Below are 14,426 nucleotides of genomic sequence, written 5' to 3' on the forward strand. Positions count from 1 at the left end.
ATTGAAGTTCTTACACTTTTAGTTTGAGTTGATTTGAGATAATGTATTCGCTAACTCTTTATACTTTAATAAATGTTGTTTGGAAATTGTAACTTTGATATACTAACCTCGAGAAACCGAGATGGTAACAGCCTTTCATGTTAGGGTAGTCCTTGGTAAGGTACCTTGGTATGAGGAGGTGTTACAAAGTGGTATCAGAGCCGACGATTCCGGCACCTAAAACAAATGAACCCAATGAACTTAGGGAGTATAAATAAAATGAACCCGGGGAGAGTTGTTTGGAGCTACCGCAAGGACTTGGGAGACGTCCCGAAGTCGCATTAAGGCCCTTACGATCTCAAGCCGGTCACATGGGGGGGAAAATTGTTGTATGCTTGAGTTCTGTAAGTGTGATATCTATAGTTTGAACCTTGTGCGTGGTTGGATGAAATGATGAAAGAAGTGGAATGGGATAGTTGTTGAAAGATGCATCGAGGATTTTTCATGTTAAACTTTGAGAAGGAATATGTTGGCATGTTAAGTGTTGGAACATGGTAAAATATGAAAGGTGAATTGTTAATTTGTATCTGATTGATATTGATTATGAATAATGTGATCATGTTATCTGTTTAATACAATGTTGAGCATGAAGTATGGTAGTGGTACATGTGCATATGAACATGATGATTTTAATGCTTGATTGTTGGTAGAAGCATGTGATTAAGGTCATGCGTCTATATATGTAAATGTCGTATTTAATTTTAATGTGAGTATGATAAATGTTCAACTATGTACTGGTTTTTAGAGGTATTGAATTATTATTGTTGCCTTATGTATGTTCAAGTTGTTTTGGCTTAGGAAACTTGATTTGTATAAAGAACGATTAGGGAAGGATTGTCTTAAAACTGTCATAAGTCGAGCTCTGGAAATGATATTGCTGTGATTCCAAGTTGAGGTGATAACTTGTCCTCTTATGATTCTAACGATAGGTCACACGCCCAAAATGACCAAGTAACGAGTGAGATATGACTGTTTTACGAAAACTGGTCGGTGCTGAGAACTGCGACGATACTCGACCGAGTAGTCCCTACTCGGCCGAGAATCTTTTATACTCGACCAAGTATTCCATATTCGGCCGAGTAATCTCTCTGTGATAATTTTGTTTAGCGTCTGGAGTCGTGAACTCGGCCGAGTAGTCTCATACTCGACCGAGTAAGGTCTACTCGGCCGAGTATTCCCAATACTCGACCGAGTAATCCTTATGCGACAATTGAGTTTGCTTCTGGAGTCGAAAACTCGACCGAGTAATATAGTTACTCGACCGAGTACCTTGTACTCGACCTAGTATGTTATGTACTCGACCGAGTACCTCATTGGGCGGCCACTTTGAGTCGGTGGCTATGTTCTTACTTTTGTTTTGAGTCGGTGGCTATGTTCTTACTTTTGTTTTGAGCCGGTGGCTATGTTTTTACATTGTTTTGAGTCGTAGGGTATATACACATGTATGTTTTGAGTCTTAACGCATTCTTTTATATGTGAGACGGTCTTGATACGTAAGTTACCGGAAGTTATGACATGGAGAATGACGGCTTATGAGGGACATGTGTTGGGTAAGGAAGACATGTGTTAATGTGGTTGTGAAGGATAGTGGAAAAAGAAAAGGGAAGAATGATGAGCTAATCGAGGTAAAGAGCATGTTTTGTGAGATATGATGAGTGATATAGTCGTGTGTTGAGTAGTATAAAAGTAAGTGTATATGGGCAAGGGTGATGTAAGTGTAAAGAAGCATGAGAATGAAAGACTGAGATAAGGGATACGAATAGTGGCATATTTGGATGTGTAAGGATTTATGGAGGAAGACAGCTAGGATAGAGTTGCTTAAGGATATATGTAATGGAAGGTTTTTGTAAGAAGATAGGAAAGAGAGGTATATAGTGAACTTAAAGGAAGTTATGTCGCGATGTGGATTTGTAGAAAGTGGCTAAGTTTGGGAAGTTGGAATATCAAGGGGTGAGCCTAGTGTGTAATTCTTTGGACAAACGGTATGAAGTGAATTTTGGTTTCTAGAGATGCGAAAGGGAGATACGACTAATTGAAGAGTAACTGTTAGTGCGTGGACTTGATGGTGATAAAGGTGAGTATGAAGCAAGATGAGAGATGATAAAAGATACGAAGAATGATAAGATATTGATATGAACTAATGGAATTAGAGTTGTAGAGCTATGGAAAATAAACTAATGACTAAAGGGTTAGGTAGAAAGAGAAAGGAGATGACTTATTAATTGACATTATTGAGTAAAAGGAGGGAAAGAGGGATGGAAGTAAGTTGAGAGAACGTTGACCGGAGCTAAGGAGCATGAAGGTAGGAAATTATGAAATGTACGATATCCTCACTAGAGGGTGTGAGTTAATGGTTATATAGAAGAGCAGGACGACGTGTTAGCCGTGAGTTTCGAGGTATTAAGGGAATTAGAAGCTTGTGGAGTGTTGCAAGATCTGAGATTTTGGTGGGGAGTTAGGTAGCGATATGATAAAGGATAGAATTGGGAATAATGTTGAGGTATGTTTTGTTGATGGATTGGATGTTCGTATTTGGGATGATAACCAAAGAGAGGAAACAGATTGTTATATTAAGAAGTGATAGTAAGAGAGTAGTCACATGAAGGATGTTGGTGTCATAGTAGTGTCACTAGTGGCTGAGGGTGATGTTACTTTAGGGAAGTTAGTTGTTCTAATGAGGTTGATTTTGTGGAGGTGGTTAGTATGTTTGGTTGTGAGGAAGTATAAGATGTGGATATACGAGGTGTTCGCTGGAAGTTGGGTACTGATGTTATGGCTACATTTGCCGGAGGGGTGATAATTGTGTGTAAGAGAAGATATGTTAGGAAGGGCACCTGAGTTAAGTCTGGATAAGAGATATTCATTATCAAGTGGTAACTTACGTGATCAGGATTGACTAGTTGGATGTGATTATGGGTCTAAGAAATATATAAATGTTTGTGTGAGGTTGTGACCTCACGAGAAGCGGTATGGTGTGATAGTTATAATGTTGGTATCTGAATGTTCTGTAAGATATGTTGGATACGGTAACTTAATGGAATGATGATCAAAAGTCATAGTTTGGGTGGTCTGACAAGACTGGTTATACTTGCATGTGTATTCATGATATATGTTTATTCCATGAAAAAGTATGGATGGTATGCATGAGATTCTTGTCTATTTATTCCGTATGATATATGGTGTTGTGATCTGTAAAGCGATCTTGAGTAAGTTTTTCTTGTCCGAGATGTTATATTGAGTGTGTTTATGGGATTGTGTATGTTGTGATGTCTATCGGTGTGGTTGTGGTGCCTCGGGTGGTGATCCCGCACGGTACTTAGTATTGTGATGCGGGTATTTTCGCAGACTGCGGTCTGCGGTTTGTTGGTGGCGGTGTTGCGATGCCGTCACCGGTTGTGGTGGAGTAGGTGAGGTGATTATGATACGAGTTTCGAAAGTGCATACCAGTTAAACATAGATTGTTGTTTTATTTGCTGCTGTTCCTTGTGAGTTTTGGTTGAACATGTAGACTGTTGTTTTGTTTGTTGATGTTTCTTACCAGTTTCAGTTTGGGAATGAGAGTAGAGTAGGATATGAAAGAGAGTTGTATATGTTTTCGTTGTTGTCATGGTATAGTGATATTCTCATGATGGGACACGGTTGTGAGAAGTTATTCTGATAATTTTGATCTTATTTTAAGATGAGGCATCGGTAGTCATAGTCATGGCAAGTGATTCGTGGAATATGTGTTGTAATGATCCGAAAAAGCGGCGGTGGTTCATAATATTTTGTTGAGATAGTAAGTGCAGGATATTGGGAATTGGTGTCATGTTAAGTTATGTATGAGTTTTGCGGTAATGAAAGAAAAGAACTTGAGGATCTAGTGTGAGTGTACGTAACAAGTGTGGAGTGTGAGTTATGCTTTTGGTGATATAAGTTTTATATAGTTTATATGGTGAGGTGTGTCATGTTGCGGTAATGTGGAAGAGTTGAAGTTTTGGGTTAAGTTAAAGATTTTGAGGTATAGGTTAGGGGGTGTGACGAGTGAATTGAAGGATGAGAGTTGTTTAAGTAAGAGAGCCTAAGATATATGCTTGGCGACTATTCAGATTATAAGTGGTTATCTTTGACATGCGGTGGTGATGGGGATAATGAGAAGATATAGCTAGGATTTAGTATTAGTGAGTTACGAGGACGTAACATTTATCTTAAGAGGAGTAGGATGCGATAAAAGAGATTTTGATGGTTGTGCATATGGTACTATAATTGGAAGTAGAGTGTTGGTGTAGCATAAAGGACAGATATTTGTTTTGATTTTTATTAAAGGTCATGACCGTGCTTGTAGTAGTTCGATGTTTAGGAATGAGAGAATATTTCAATAGTGTTGACAGTTGAATGATGATGATTATGAGTCCGATAGTTTTGACAGTTGGAAGATGATATTTATGTGTTTGAGTAAACTTCGAGGACGAAGTTCGTTTTAAGGATGGTAGAATGTAACATTCCGTTTTGATGGTTGATCTTCTTTTGTGGATTGAGTGCTATTGAGTGTTATGGAAGTAAGACAAGGTTGGCAACATTATATTGTGGTTACTTGGTAATGTTATGGAGTCAGTATTGGGAGCCTATGCTATAGTTGAGACGATATCATGAGCCATGTTGTGGAAGGAAGAGTGGTTTGTGGAGTTAGTGTTAAGTGTCCATGTTTTATAGGTTGGGTTGGAACTTCGGGGACAAATTTCTTTTTAAGGAGGGAAGACTGTAATACTACGGATTTTATAAGCTAAGTACTCGACCGAGTAGAGCCTACTCGGCCGAGTAGTGCCAAGAGTGTAGTTTGTTTCGGTTCTGCCGAGGAATAGTCGGCCGAGTATGGTGAATATTCGACCGAGTAGAGGATACTCGGCCGAGTATACATTTTACTCGACCGAGTATCCGGTCTGACGGGTTATATTTTTTCCGCGATTGATTTAGAAAGGATTAGAGTTATTTATAAACACAAAACAGTTTCCTATTACATTTCATAAAACCTAATCACTCAAACGACGCTCTAATCCTCTCTAAATCTCCCCTTGTGTGTGTGTGTGATCTTAGCAAGTGCATTCATCCTTTGTTTCTTTCGCCGGTAAGTCTTTATCCCTATGTTGTTGATGATTAATTATAGGGTTTGTCTTTATTCATGAATTGGGAGAAATGGGGTTTTGCAGTTAGTGATTGGAACTATATGATTGTTGTTGTAGGTGACGATGTGGTAATTGTTATGCATTTGTATGGTTGATTGCAGCGTAAGCGGATTGCGAAAAGGTAGGGTTTCCCTACCCAGTTCTTGTGTAATTGAATTGAGATATTTGTTGTATTGTGTATGATTGTTATCTGCTGATCATCGGAGTGTTGGTGTTGTGGTGACGGTGGTGATGTGGTTGTGTTGTGACGGAAGTGGTGTTGTGACAGCTCTGATGCTGTGGTATGTGTGATTATGGTGGAGTCACTTGAGGGAGTGGCTTCACACCCTAGTTCGCCCTCCGTGGAACCCGTCACGGGAGGGGATGTGCACATTAAGGGACAGGGATTGTTAGTCGCTCGTTGATGAGCTGGACTAGGTGGGGATGGGCTGCGGTCACCCACTGGCGGCGAGATTACCTTTGCGATGGGCAATCTGGCAGGGCTACACACTTCGGTGTGTAGTCGGTTAATGTGTGAAATTGGGAGACCGGGGATGGAGGATGATCAGCCGGTTACATTATTTGTTTGTCTTATTTGAATTATGCGGTAATTGACCCCGTGTTGTTGTTTTGTAAAACCTGCGGTGATCCATTCGGGGATGGTGAGCAGATATGACAGGTAATGGAGATGTTTAGTTATGGGACAGACATGGGGAGACATCACTTCGAGTCTAGTTTCCGCCGTTACGAGTTTAGCCGTCAATGATTTCAGTTGTATTGAAGTTCTTACACTTTTAGTTTGAGTTGATTTGAGATAATATATTCGCTAACTCTTTATACTTCAATAAATGTTGTTTGGAAATTGTAACTTTGATATACTAACCTCGGAAAACCGAGATGGTAACAGTCTTTCATGTTAGGGTAGTCCTTGGTAAGGTACCTTGGTATGAGGGGGTGTTACAGTTCCATGTGAGTTGCTTGAAGCCGTACCATCCAGATCCAGCAGATCCTACCCGCAATAAAAGCAAGCGTGCAAACATTCGTTCCAACCAACTTCCAGTAGCATCAGCCGACTGAACCAGCCTTGAAGACTTCCAGCGTTGCCGAGTGCGGCAACAAATTAGGTGGGGGAGAGTGTAACGAGCCGCCAATCCCTAAAAATTGCGCGCGTGATCCGTTCTACTTCAAGCCCTTAGATTTTATGTTTCTATTTATGTATTTTCTTTTCTGTTTTTATAGTCATGTAGTACTCCAAGATTACTTCCTGCGTGTCGAATCTTGGAGCTAGCTTTTTAGTTTAAGATACGTTTTTAGGCGTTTAGAAAACGTATCGCTATTCTGCACATTAAATGTTTCCTGCTACCAGGCTTGTAATATCAAATTTCCCTTTTTGGGGAGTACTAGTCAATCAATCTACTTCCCACCCAATTGGCTTCTTATTGCTTGTTGCTTGCATTCTTATGAACGACTCTTGCCTTCATAACTTACTAACAAGCATGTATTTGTCGACCGTTGATGATCGAGACTAGGATCCCGACACTCGCAAACCGAGACCGATTACGAATGCTCTAGTACTTGACAAACACTAGTGCTTGACGCTCTCGCTAGCATTCTTGTCGTGAGTTTAGACAAGGCTGTGCTTCACGACCCAACTCAAAGTTCGGACCGTGACACTTAGGGGGTGTTTGGTTTGGGGGTATGGAATGGATTGGAATGGATATCACCGATTCAAGTGTTTGGTTGATCACTTTTGGAATGGATTTAGAAACCCAAAGGTTTCTCAATCCACCTCAATCCCTTGGAATCTCATACTCTACTCCTCCCCCAAGTTTCTAAATCCAATCCCCCTGGATACAAAACCTAAAATTAAGAAAGAAAAAAAAAACCCAAATTGCTGTTGTTCTACTCTACGTAAGTCTTCATCTTCTACTTTCAGTAATATTTTTTTTTGCTTTTATAAAAAATTTGCTTGTGATTGTTCATAGGTATACATGATTCGTTGCAATAATACATGTGTCTATTGCTTTAAACAATATTTACGGATTGTATGACGACTCGTATGACAATTGCCTTAAAAAATTGTGTTGTTGTATAAGTAATACTGCGTATTGAAATATGCACATGATTGAATTATTTTCGCATGATTGAATAGTAGAGTTCATTGTCTATGACCAGTTACATTCCGTCTATTGATTGAATTACAATCCATTACAAAATTGAACCAAACAAGTGTTAAAAGGTATGGGGTTCTAACTCCATTCCACCCTGAATTCTCATCCCAATCCATTCCATTCCCACACTTTGAACCAAACAGCCCCTTAGCCCTCTTACGCACCCAAAAAAAAAGGGAAAAAAAAAGGGATATTCTCTCGTGTACCCCCGAACTTTTTCGTTTTCTATGGTGTACCCTCGTTTTTTGCAAAAAAAACTTTGACCGACAATAATTCTCTGTTACGAGTTCAGAAAACGGTAATTTTTTTTTTCAAACCAATTATCTCGTCAAGGCCTTCAATTTGAAAAAACATTTCACCGCTTTTTGAACTCGTAGCCGATAGTTATGGTTGGTCAGACATTTTTTAACGAATAAACTTTGACCGACCATAATTCCCGACTACAAGTTGAGATGTCGGTGAATTTTTTTTCAAACGGAAGACCTCTTAAAGACAGCCAATTTGGAAAAAATTTTTATCGTATTCTGAACTTGTAGCCAAGAGTTATTGACGGTCAAAGTTTTTTTGCATGAAAAAAAGGGTATATCATAGAAAATGAAAAAGTTGAGGGGTACACGAGAGAATATCCAAAAAAAAAAAAAGCGAAATGACATTACCCAAAATCAATCTTGTCCCAACTCGGCCCGGTCGACCCATTTTTTTTCAGGTTTACTTATGTCTCGTTCGTTTTGTGGATGCTTCTGTTTGATGGATGGTCTCTCTCCCATTCACTGTAGTCGAAAGCTAGAGTTTAATACCAAATTCGTGTATGCATTTCTTCTCTAATTTTCGTCTATATATGTATTCATTATTTAAATTAAAGTATGTTTACTTTTTGATTTGTAAATTTTTCATTATATTGGGAATTAATTGCGGAAATCTATCACTGAATATTCTTCTGCTCAATTAGTTTTTTGTTCAACTTTTAGCTAAATTCGTCTGGGATTTTAGGGTTTTAGAATTGTGTTTTTTAGATGATACGTTCATAATTTGTTTGAGGATATCAGGTTTAAATTTGTCTGGGTTTTTAGGGTTTTATTTTTTTATAATGTTCGATTTATTACGATTTATGAATAAGGTTGCTTAGTATTAATTGGAGCATTTGTGTATTGTTAAGCGGCTAAATCACCGACGAGCGATACAGGCCTCTGGACTAATAATTCTGATGCTAGGTTTGCAGATTTTCGGATTCCCTCAAATCCCAGAGAATCATGAACTGATTCCGACATGTTTCGTATTCGTATTATGACCTATGGGGATTTTCGGTCTAAAATGTCTCGTACTACAATGAAAAAAGGGGTTTACTAGTGCGTATCTGTATTTGTATTATATTTTTGTATCGTAGCGGAGTACGAACTAGGCAACCATCTTCTGATGTTTCTACTAATATTCTAGAACTTTATTGTTGCAAAATTTCACATTTGTTTTATTGGCCTTGATTATGAAACTCGAAGATGTCAAATAGTTCTTTAAGATTTTAATCAGTTGGGCTTGAGTTTTGACCATCCAAATTACATGGATATGATTTAGAAGTTCATATTTATTATGTTTCAGGTGTGAAAGAATGGCAGAAAGCCATGGAAAGGAGATAGTAGAAAACATTGTTGAGAGTGCTCCTTCTACGGCGGAAACTCGTGATGAAGTGCTTACTAGGCACAGGTATTCTCTATTTTTTAATTATTTTACTTTGCTGATAATGATCATTATTCTGCATGAAACCTATCTTTCAGTGGGTTATATCCTTGAGTGGGTTCTTAATAATGGGGCTTTTGTAGTTTTGTGTATTGCAATTTGATTAATTCTGCTGTTTAGTGGATTATTAATAATGGGTATTTCGTTAATAACGTGCTGTTTTAGTCTGTTATGTGCTTTTAAACTAGTCCATTGTTTGTAATTTGATTTCTTGTTGATATGCCTTTTTGTGGAAGGCTTCTAAAATAGGGTCTCTGTGATGGAGTTGTGATTCAGAGATTGGAAATAGGTCTAGTATATGAGGGATATTATGTGAGTAAAGGGTAATATAAGGACCTATACTATACATTTTTTTCTAGGTAAGGACCTAAACGTTCAAACTTTACAGTTAAGGGACTCATAAGTAGAATTCCGTTAACTTAGACGGCAATCTCCAACATTTGTAATCTACAAGTGGGGCCATCTAACATGCACACAGTTATTTCCTAATTCTATTACTCCTTGACTAATTTGACATGTGATATTCTGTATTCTTCATCTACCCTAACCCAACATCAAAATTCGATGACCACCTTCTGTCATGTATTTCTTTCACTTTCATTATCTCTTCTTCACCAAAAAAATATTGCTAGGTCTCTGTTTATTTGGTTCTCATTTTCTCCTTTAATTCCTTCAATTTTGCTTCATGGTCAAATCTAGGTCATTCAATATCGTATTTGAACTCTTAATTCATGTTAAGATTTACTTATCGATCACCATTCTTCGAAATCCCAACGTAGGAGTTGGAAACCTTAATCACCAATCATCTAATCAATCATGGCAAATTTACATCTCAAATTCCCCATAACATTTTAAACCCAACATCACATTACAATAAGGCTTGTAAGGCAATCCAACGACCGACTCAACCACGTATACATCACAGAACATTTGTTATAGTATACACCATAGCAATCAGACATCGTTATTTTGAATTTCATTAATCATGGGCCAAATTTGGTTGAACAATAATATATAATCAATCTGGAGTATTACCGCACCTCCCTCCCCTATTCCTGCGAGCTTGCCGCCGGATGCCACTCTAGCATGCCGTCTGAACAATTCATCATCCACACGAGTGATACATTCGGCGGATGTGACCGACTTATATTAGGATAATTGGTGCAAAACAAGAAAAAAGCCTACTCATATAATTGTATTTATTTCACTTCTTTGAGAGTTATCCAAATTCTGAGTTATCCTACCCTCCAAAAAAAATTCCGAGTTATCAATCTAGCTACTGATTTGTGCCTAACGTAATACTGTTCTTGTGTTTTTTTGTTAATTAATGTCAAATATGTTAATCTGTTTTTTCAGTAGTAAGATGTTTAACGGAGTTAAGGGTGGAGTCCTTAACTGGAATTTTTTAAAGTATAGGTCCTTGATGGAAAAAAATGTTAAAGTTGAAGTCCTTATCATGACCTTAACTCGATATTATGTCAATAGTTTGGTGACGTTATATTAGTCATCTCATGCTAAAAAAAATTCTCTTATCTGCTGTAGGGAGCAGCATATGAGCATTATATTACGTCCCTGAGGACCCTGACAAATCTTACACCTCTTGTCTATGCAACTTCACTCTCCCACAGTAGTCGAAGTTAGATTTACCTATACATAGTCAATAAGAATGGAGTTAAGTTTTAGGACATGCTATAGAGGAGGTAGCGGATGAAATAGAAATTGAATAAGGAAGTAATAGTCGTAGCATAAAGAGGATGACGAGGGAGGTAACTACTAACCCATAAAGGGCTTATAGTTATCGACCTCTCTGGGTCTTTGAATTAGCTACCTATGACTTGTAAAAGGATTATTTTAGGCTGGAAATAGAAGCCATAATCCAGTGTTCTAGATTCATTCGCACCTATTAGCATAACACTGGCCTGATGTCCATCTTACTCACTGGAATGTTTAGAAAAATTGTGCACTTTGAGAATTTTTTTTTTTAATTATTTCTTGAGCAGTATGATTGATTGTGTCATTGATTCTGACCTTTGCGAAATTGCTTGTTCGGTCTCTACAAGTTTGCCATGATTCTTAGCTTGTTTCCCACGTTTTTGCTCAGTTAATTTTTTTTATGTTAATAATTGAAACACTATAGTTAGTGAAACATAAACTAAGTAATGTTTTAAGGACTTTTAGGAATGAGGGTAATAAACTTGAAGCTGATTTTGTAGTCAACTGATCTTTCAAAAATAAGATATTATATCCCAACCATCTTCTCCCTCATAGTCGTAAATTTCGTTAAAATACAGATGAATCCTGCCTTGGAGTTAACTGGAGAGGCGCCATGGTCCATGGGTCATGAAGTTTTAACATAAAATCTTTTGTTTGTAATCTGGTATGTAGTGTGTGCTTCTAGTCCTTCCCACATTCTAGATAGGATTTAAAGATAAATTATTTTACGCAGAACCGTAGTTTAAAAAGGCAGGCGAAGTGCGTGTCTTGTGGACATGAAGCACACTATATTGTCAATCAAATTTGCATTTTTGAAATACAATTTTGTGCAACAATACCAATTTTGGATCTAAAAGAGGGCTAGCTTGTATAATGAGTAAAAATAAAGATAATGTGGCAACAAGGTCATAAAATAAGAAGTAGAAAAAAACATATTGAACTTGCATACTAGTGCGCCTCGCTAACTGTAGCTTATTTGCAAGGTGAACTTGAGGCGCACCAAGGCGTTTCGGCTAGTCCATCGATGAGCCTCAGACTTGGATGATCTTTTTTTAACTAAATCAGAAGATATAGTAGCTTCTTTTTATACTGGCCTCGAAGATAAAAACAAGCTACTTAAACAGCATTTGTTAGTGAAGATCAAATTACTTGTGAACTGGAAAGATTATAATCAACATGTGTAATACATTTAATAATTTTAAGTCTGAATATTCTATACTAATCCATCCTCTATCTTTCTCTTTGTTCCATGTCTCACCAATCTCTTAGTCCCTTTCCTACCCTTTGTATTACTCTATCCTGTTCTCCCCGGCCTTTCTTTCAGGTCTTCCCTCCCAATCCCCTCCCCTCCTATTTGGTTTTCCAAGCAAGCTGAAAATTCATGTTACGTTGGAGGTGGTCAGATAATTATTTGTTGGCATCCTTAGACATTTGTCATATTAAGTTGCTGCATGTAGCATCATCTAATATCGTATGCATGTACAGTGTGAGATTCATAAGGCTATATGACTGGTACTCAATTTGCTTCATTTGCAATGTGAAAATCATCATGTTTGTTTGTCCATTTTTAGTCAAAGTTTTTGTTACCAATACCAAAATAATGGCTATTATGTGTGCAAATAAATGTCTTCTCTTAAAGACAGTTTATTGCAGTTGAAGGCTTATTGAAAAAGAAGCTGAATATATGATATCTTATTATACGATGACTTTTTTTTTCATTGCCTTTGCGGCGTATAAAACATAGAACATGGAGAAACCATGAGAAACGGGAAAGATTATTTTGCACTAAAATATAGAGAGGTATTTGCAGTTAATTTTGACATCTCATCCCGTTAGTTGGTCAACGGAACAATTTCATACATGTTTGGAGTTTTAGTGATAACAAATCAAGACTCTAGTATGTTTCTTTGTTTGATTTCCTACCATGATTAAATTCTTCAGGAAGGAAATTACACAATTACAGAGCAAAGAAACTGAGATGAAAAAGGCAGCAGCCAAAGGCAGCAAAGCAGAACAGAAGGCAAAGAAGAAGCAAGTAGAAGAGGCTATAGCCAAACTGTCCACCAAGCTGAAAGAGAAACATGCACAGGAACTTTCATCGCTGGGTTATAACACTACTAACGGCAATGAAAATAACAAAGGAAACCTTGACACACTTGTTAAGGCAATAGCTGGAGTATCTGTTTCTAGTCAGGCCGAAAGTTTCAAGCCTAGTAAAAGCAATAAGAGACGTGAGAAACGAGCTCAGGAAGAAGCTGCTAGAGAGCAGAGGATAAAAGAGGAACAAGACAACACTATTAGTGACAGAATGATCGAGAGTGAAAAATTGGAAAAAAAACTAGAGCCGCTTGGGTTGACCATTTCTGAGGTAAAACCGGATGGTCATTGCCTCTATCGGGCAGTCGAGGATCAGTTGGCCCAGTTGTCTGACGGTTCTTCGCCATATAATTTCCAACGACTTCGAGAGATGGTGGCGTCATATATGCGGAGTAATGCTTCAGAGTTTCTACCATTTTTCTCATCTGAGAGTGAAGTTGAAGAGGAATCAAATGATTCTCTTATGGACAGATTTGAGAAGTATTGCAGAGAGGTGGAATCGACGGCAGCTTGGGGCGGGCAGTTGGAGCTCGGGGCTTTGACCCATTGCTTAAGGAGACATATAATGATATTCTCAGGGTCATTCCCGGATGTTGAAATGGGGAAGGAATATAAGGTTGATGACGGAGGTTTTTCATTTAAATCCAGCATCCTGCTATCGTACCACAGACATGCGTTTGGTCTCGGCGAGCACTACAATTCGGTAGTCCCACATTCGGCGGAATAGGTCAGCAACGCCTGCAAAGTGTATTTTTTTAGCTTATTGTCCAAGTAATCATGCTCTGTTTTTGATCATTTAGTTTTATTTTCGACATTTCTAACCCAGCAAAATTTCATGGGTAAAACCTCAGTTAATAGATCATACAACCAGTTGTATGCTCTAGAATCTGAGCTATCTAATAAAGTTTTCGAGTTTTGTTTTAAAGAAGTCGAGTTATACCATAAAATTTCTGAACTTACTCACTTAAACATAAAAAAAATTAACTTTAAGAAAGCTCAAAAAAATTACACATAAGCTCGATAAGATATAACTTGGTTGTATGATGCTATTGTACCACTGGAGGTATAATGTTATTTGTGGTAAAACCTGAGCATATTATGCTCAGTAAAATCGGTGATGTACTTTCATATCCATACACGGTTATACAAATGGCACTTTTGTTCAATATGATGATATGTTCTTTATTGTTACTGAATTGTTTGTTTTCATGGCTTTATGATTTGCTATTTAATGGACTTATGTGGCTTGTAAAACAATTCCAATATATCTGCCTACAATCTTCCTTTTCTGCCGCTATGGCTCAAGTCAAGCCGGTATAACCAATTCTTATCCGATTTCTTGATTCGGATACACCAAGTAAAGATGGCCATCTGTTTAGGAACATTTTCTTTGCTTTCTACAAGATATTACTAAAATTTATTATAGAAGTCTCTTCTAAGGTGGTTTTGCACTAAGATAATGGAATGAAAATCAAACTGAAATCTGCTCAACATTGGATCTACTGGAACTAACACAAGAATACATTATGTCCAA

General features: G+C 37.7%; 1 protein-coding gene across 2 annotated transcripts; it reads left to right on the forward strand.

The window, feature by feature from the left end:
* The first annotated feature begins 8,036 nt into the window (after nucleotides 1-8,036).
* Nucleotides 8,037-14,079, forward strand: LOC141633120 (OVARIAN TUMOR DOMAIN-containing deubiquitinating enzyme 5-like). 2 transcript variants are annotated; one of them, XM_074445601.1, is made up of 3 exons: nucleotides 8,037-8,157; nucleotides 8,945-9,049; nucleotides 12,737-14,079. In XM_074445601.1, exons 1-3 carry the CDS (start codon nucleotides 8,066-8,068, stop codon nucleotides 13,617-13,619), a joined length of 1,080 nt encoding a protein of 359 aa, XP_074301702.1. In that variant the 5' UTR covers nucleotides 8,037-8,065; the 3' UTR covers nucleotides 13,620-14,079. The 2 variants fall into 2 exon arrangements, with proteins under 2 accessions (XP_074301702.1, XP_074301703.1); XM_074445602.1 differs by having other exon boundaries at nucleotides 8,094-8,191.
* Nucleotides 14,080-14,426: the final 347 nt, after the last annotated feature.

This window comes from Silene latifolia, chromosome Y (genome assembly GCF_048544455.1).
Source record: "Silene latifolia isolate original U9 population chromosome Y, ASM4854445v1, whole genome shotgun sequence".
NCBI classification, from domain to species: Eukaryota; Viridiplantae; Streptophyta; class Magnoliopsida; order Caryophyllales; family Caryophyllaceae; genus Silene; species Silene latifolia.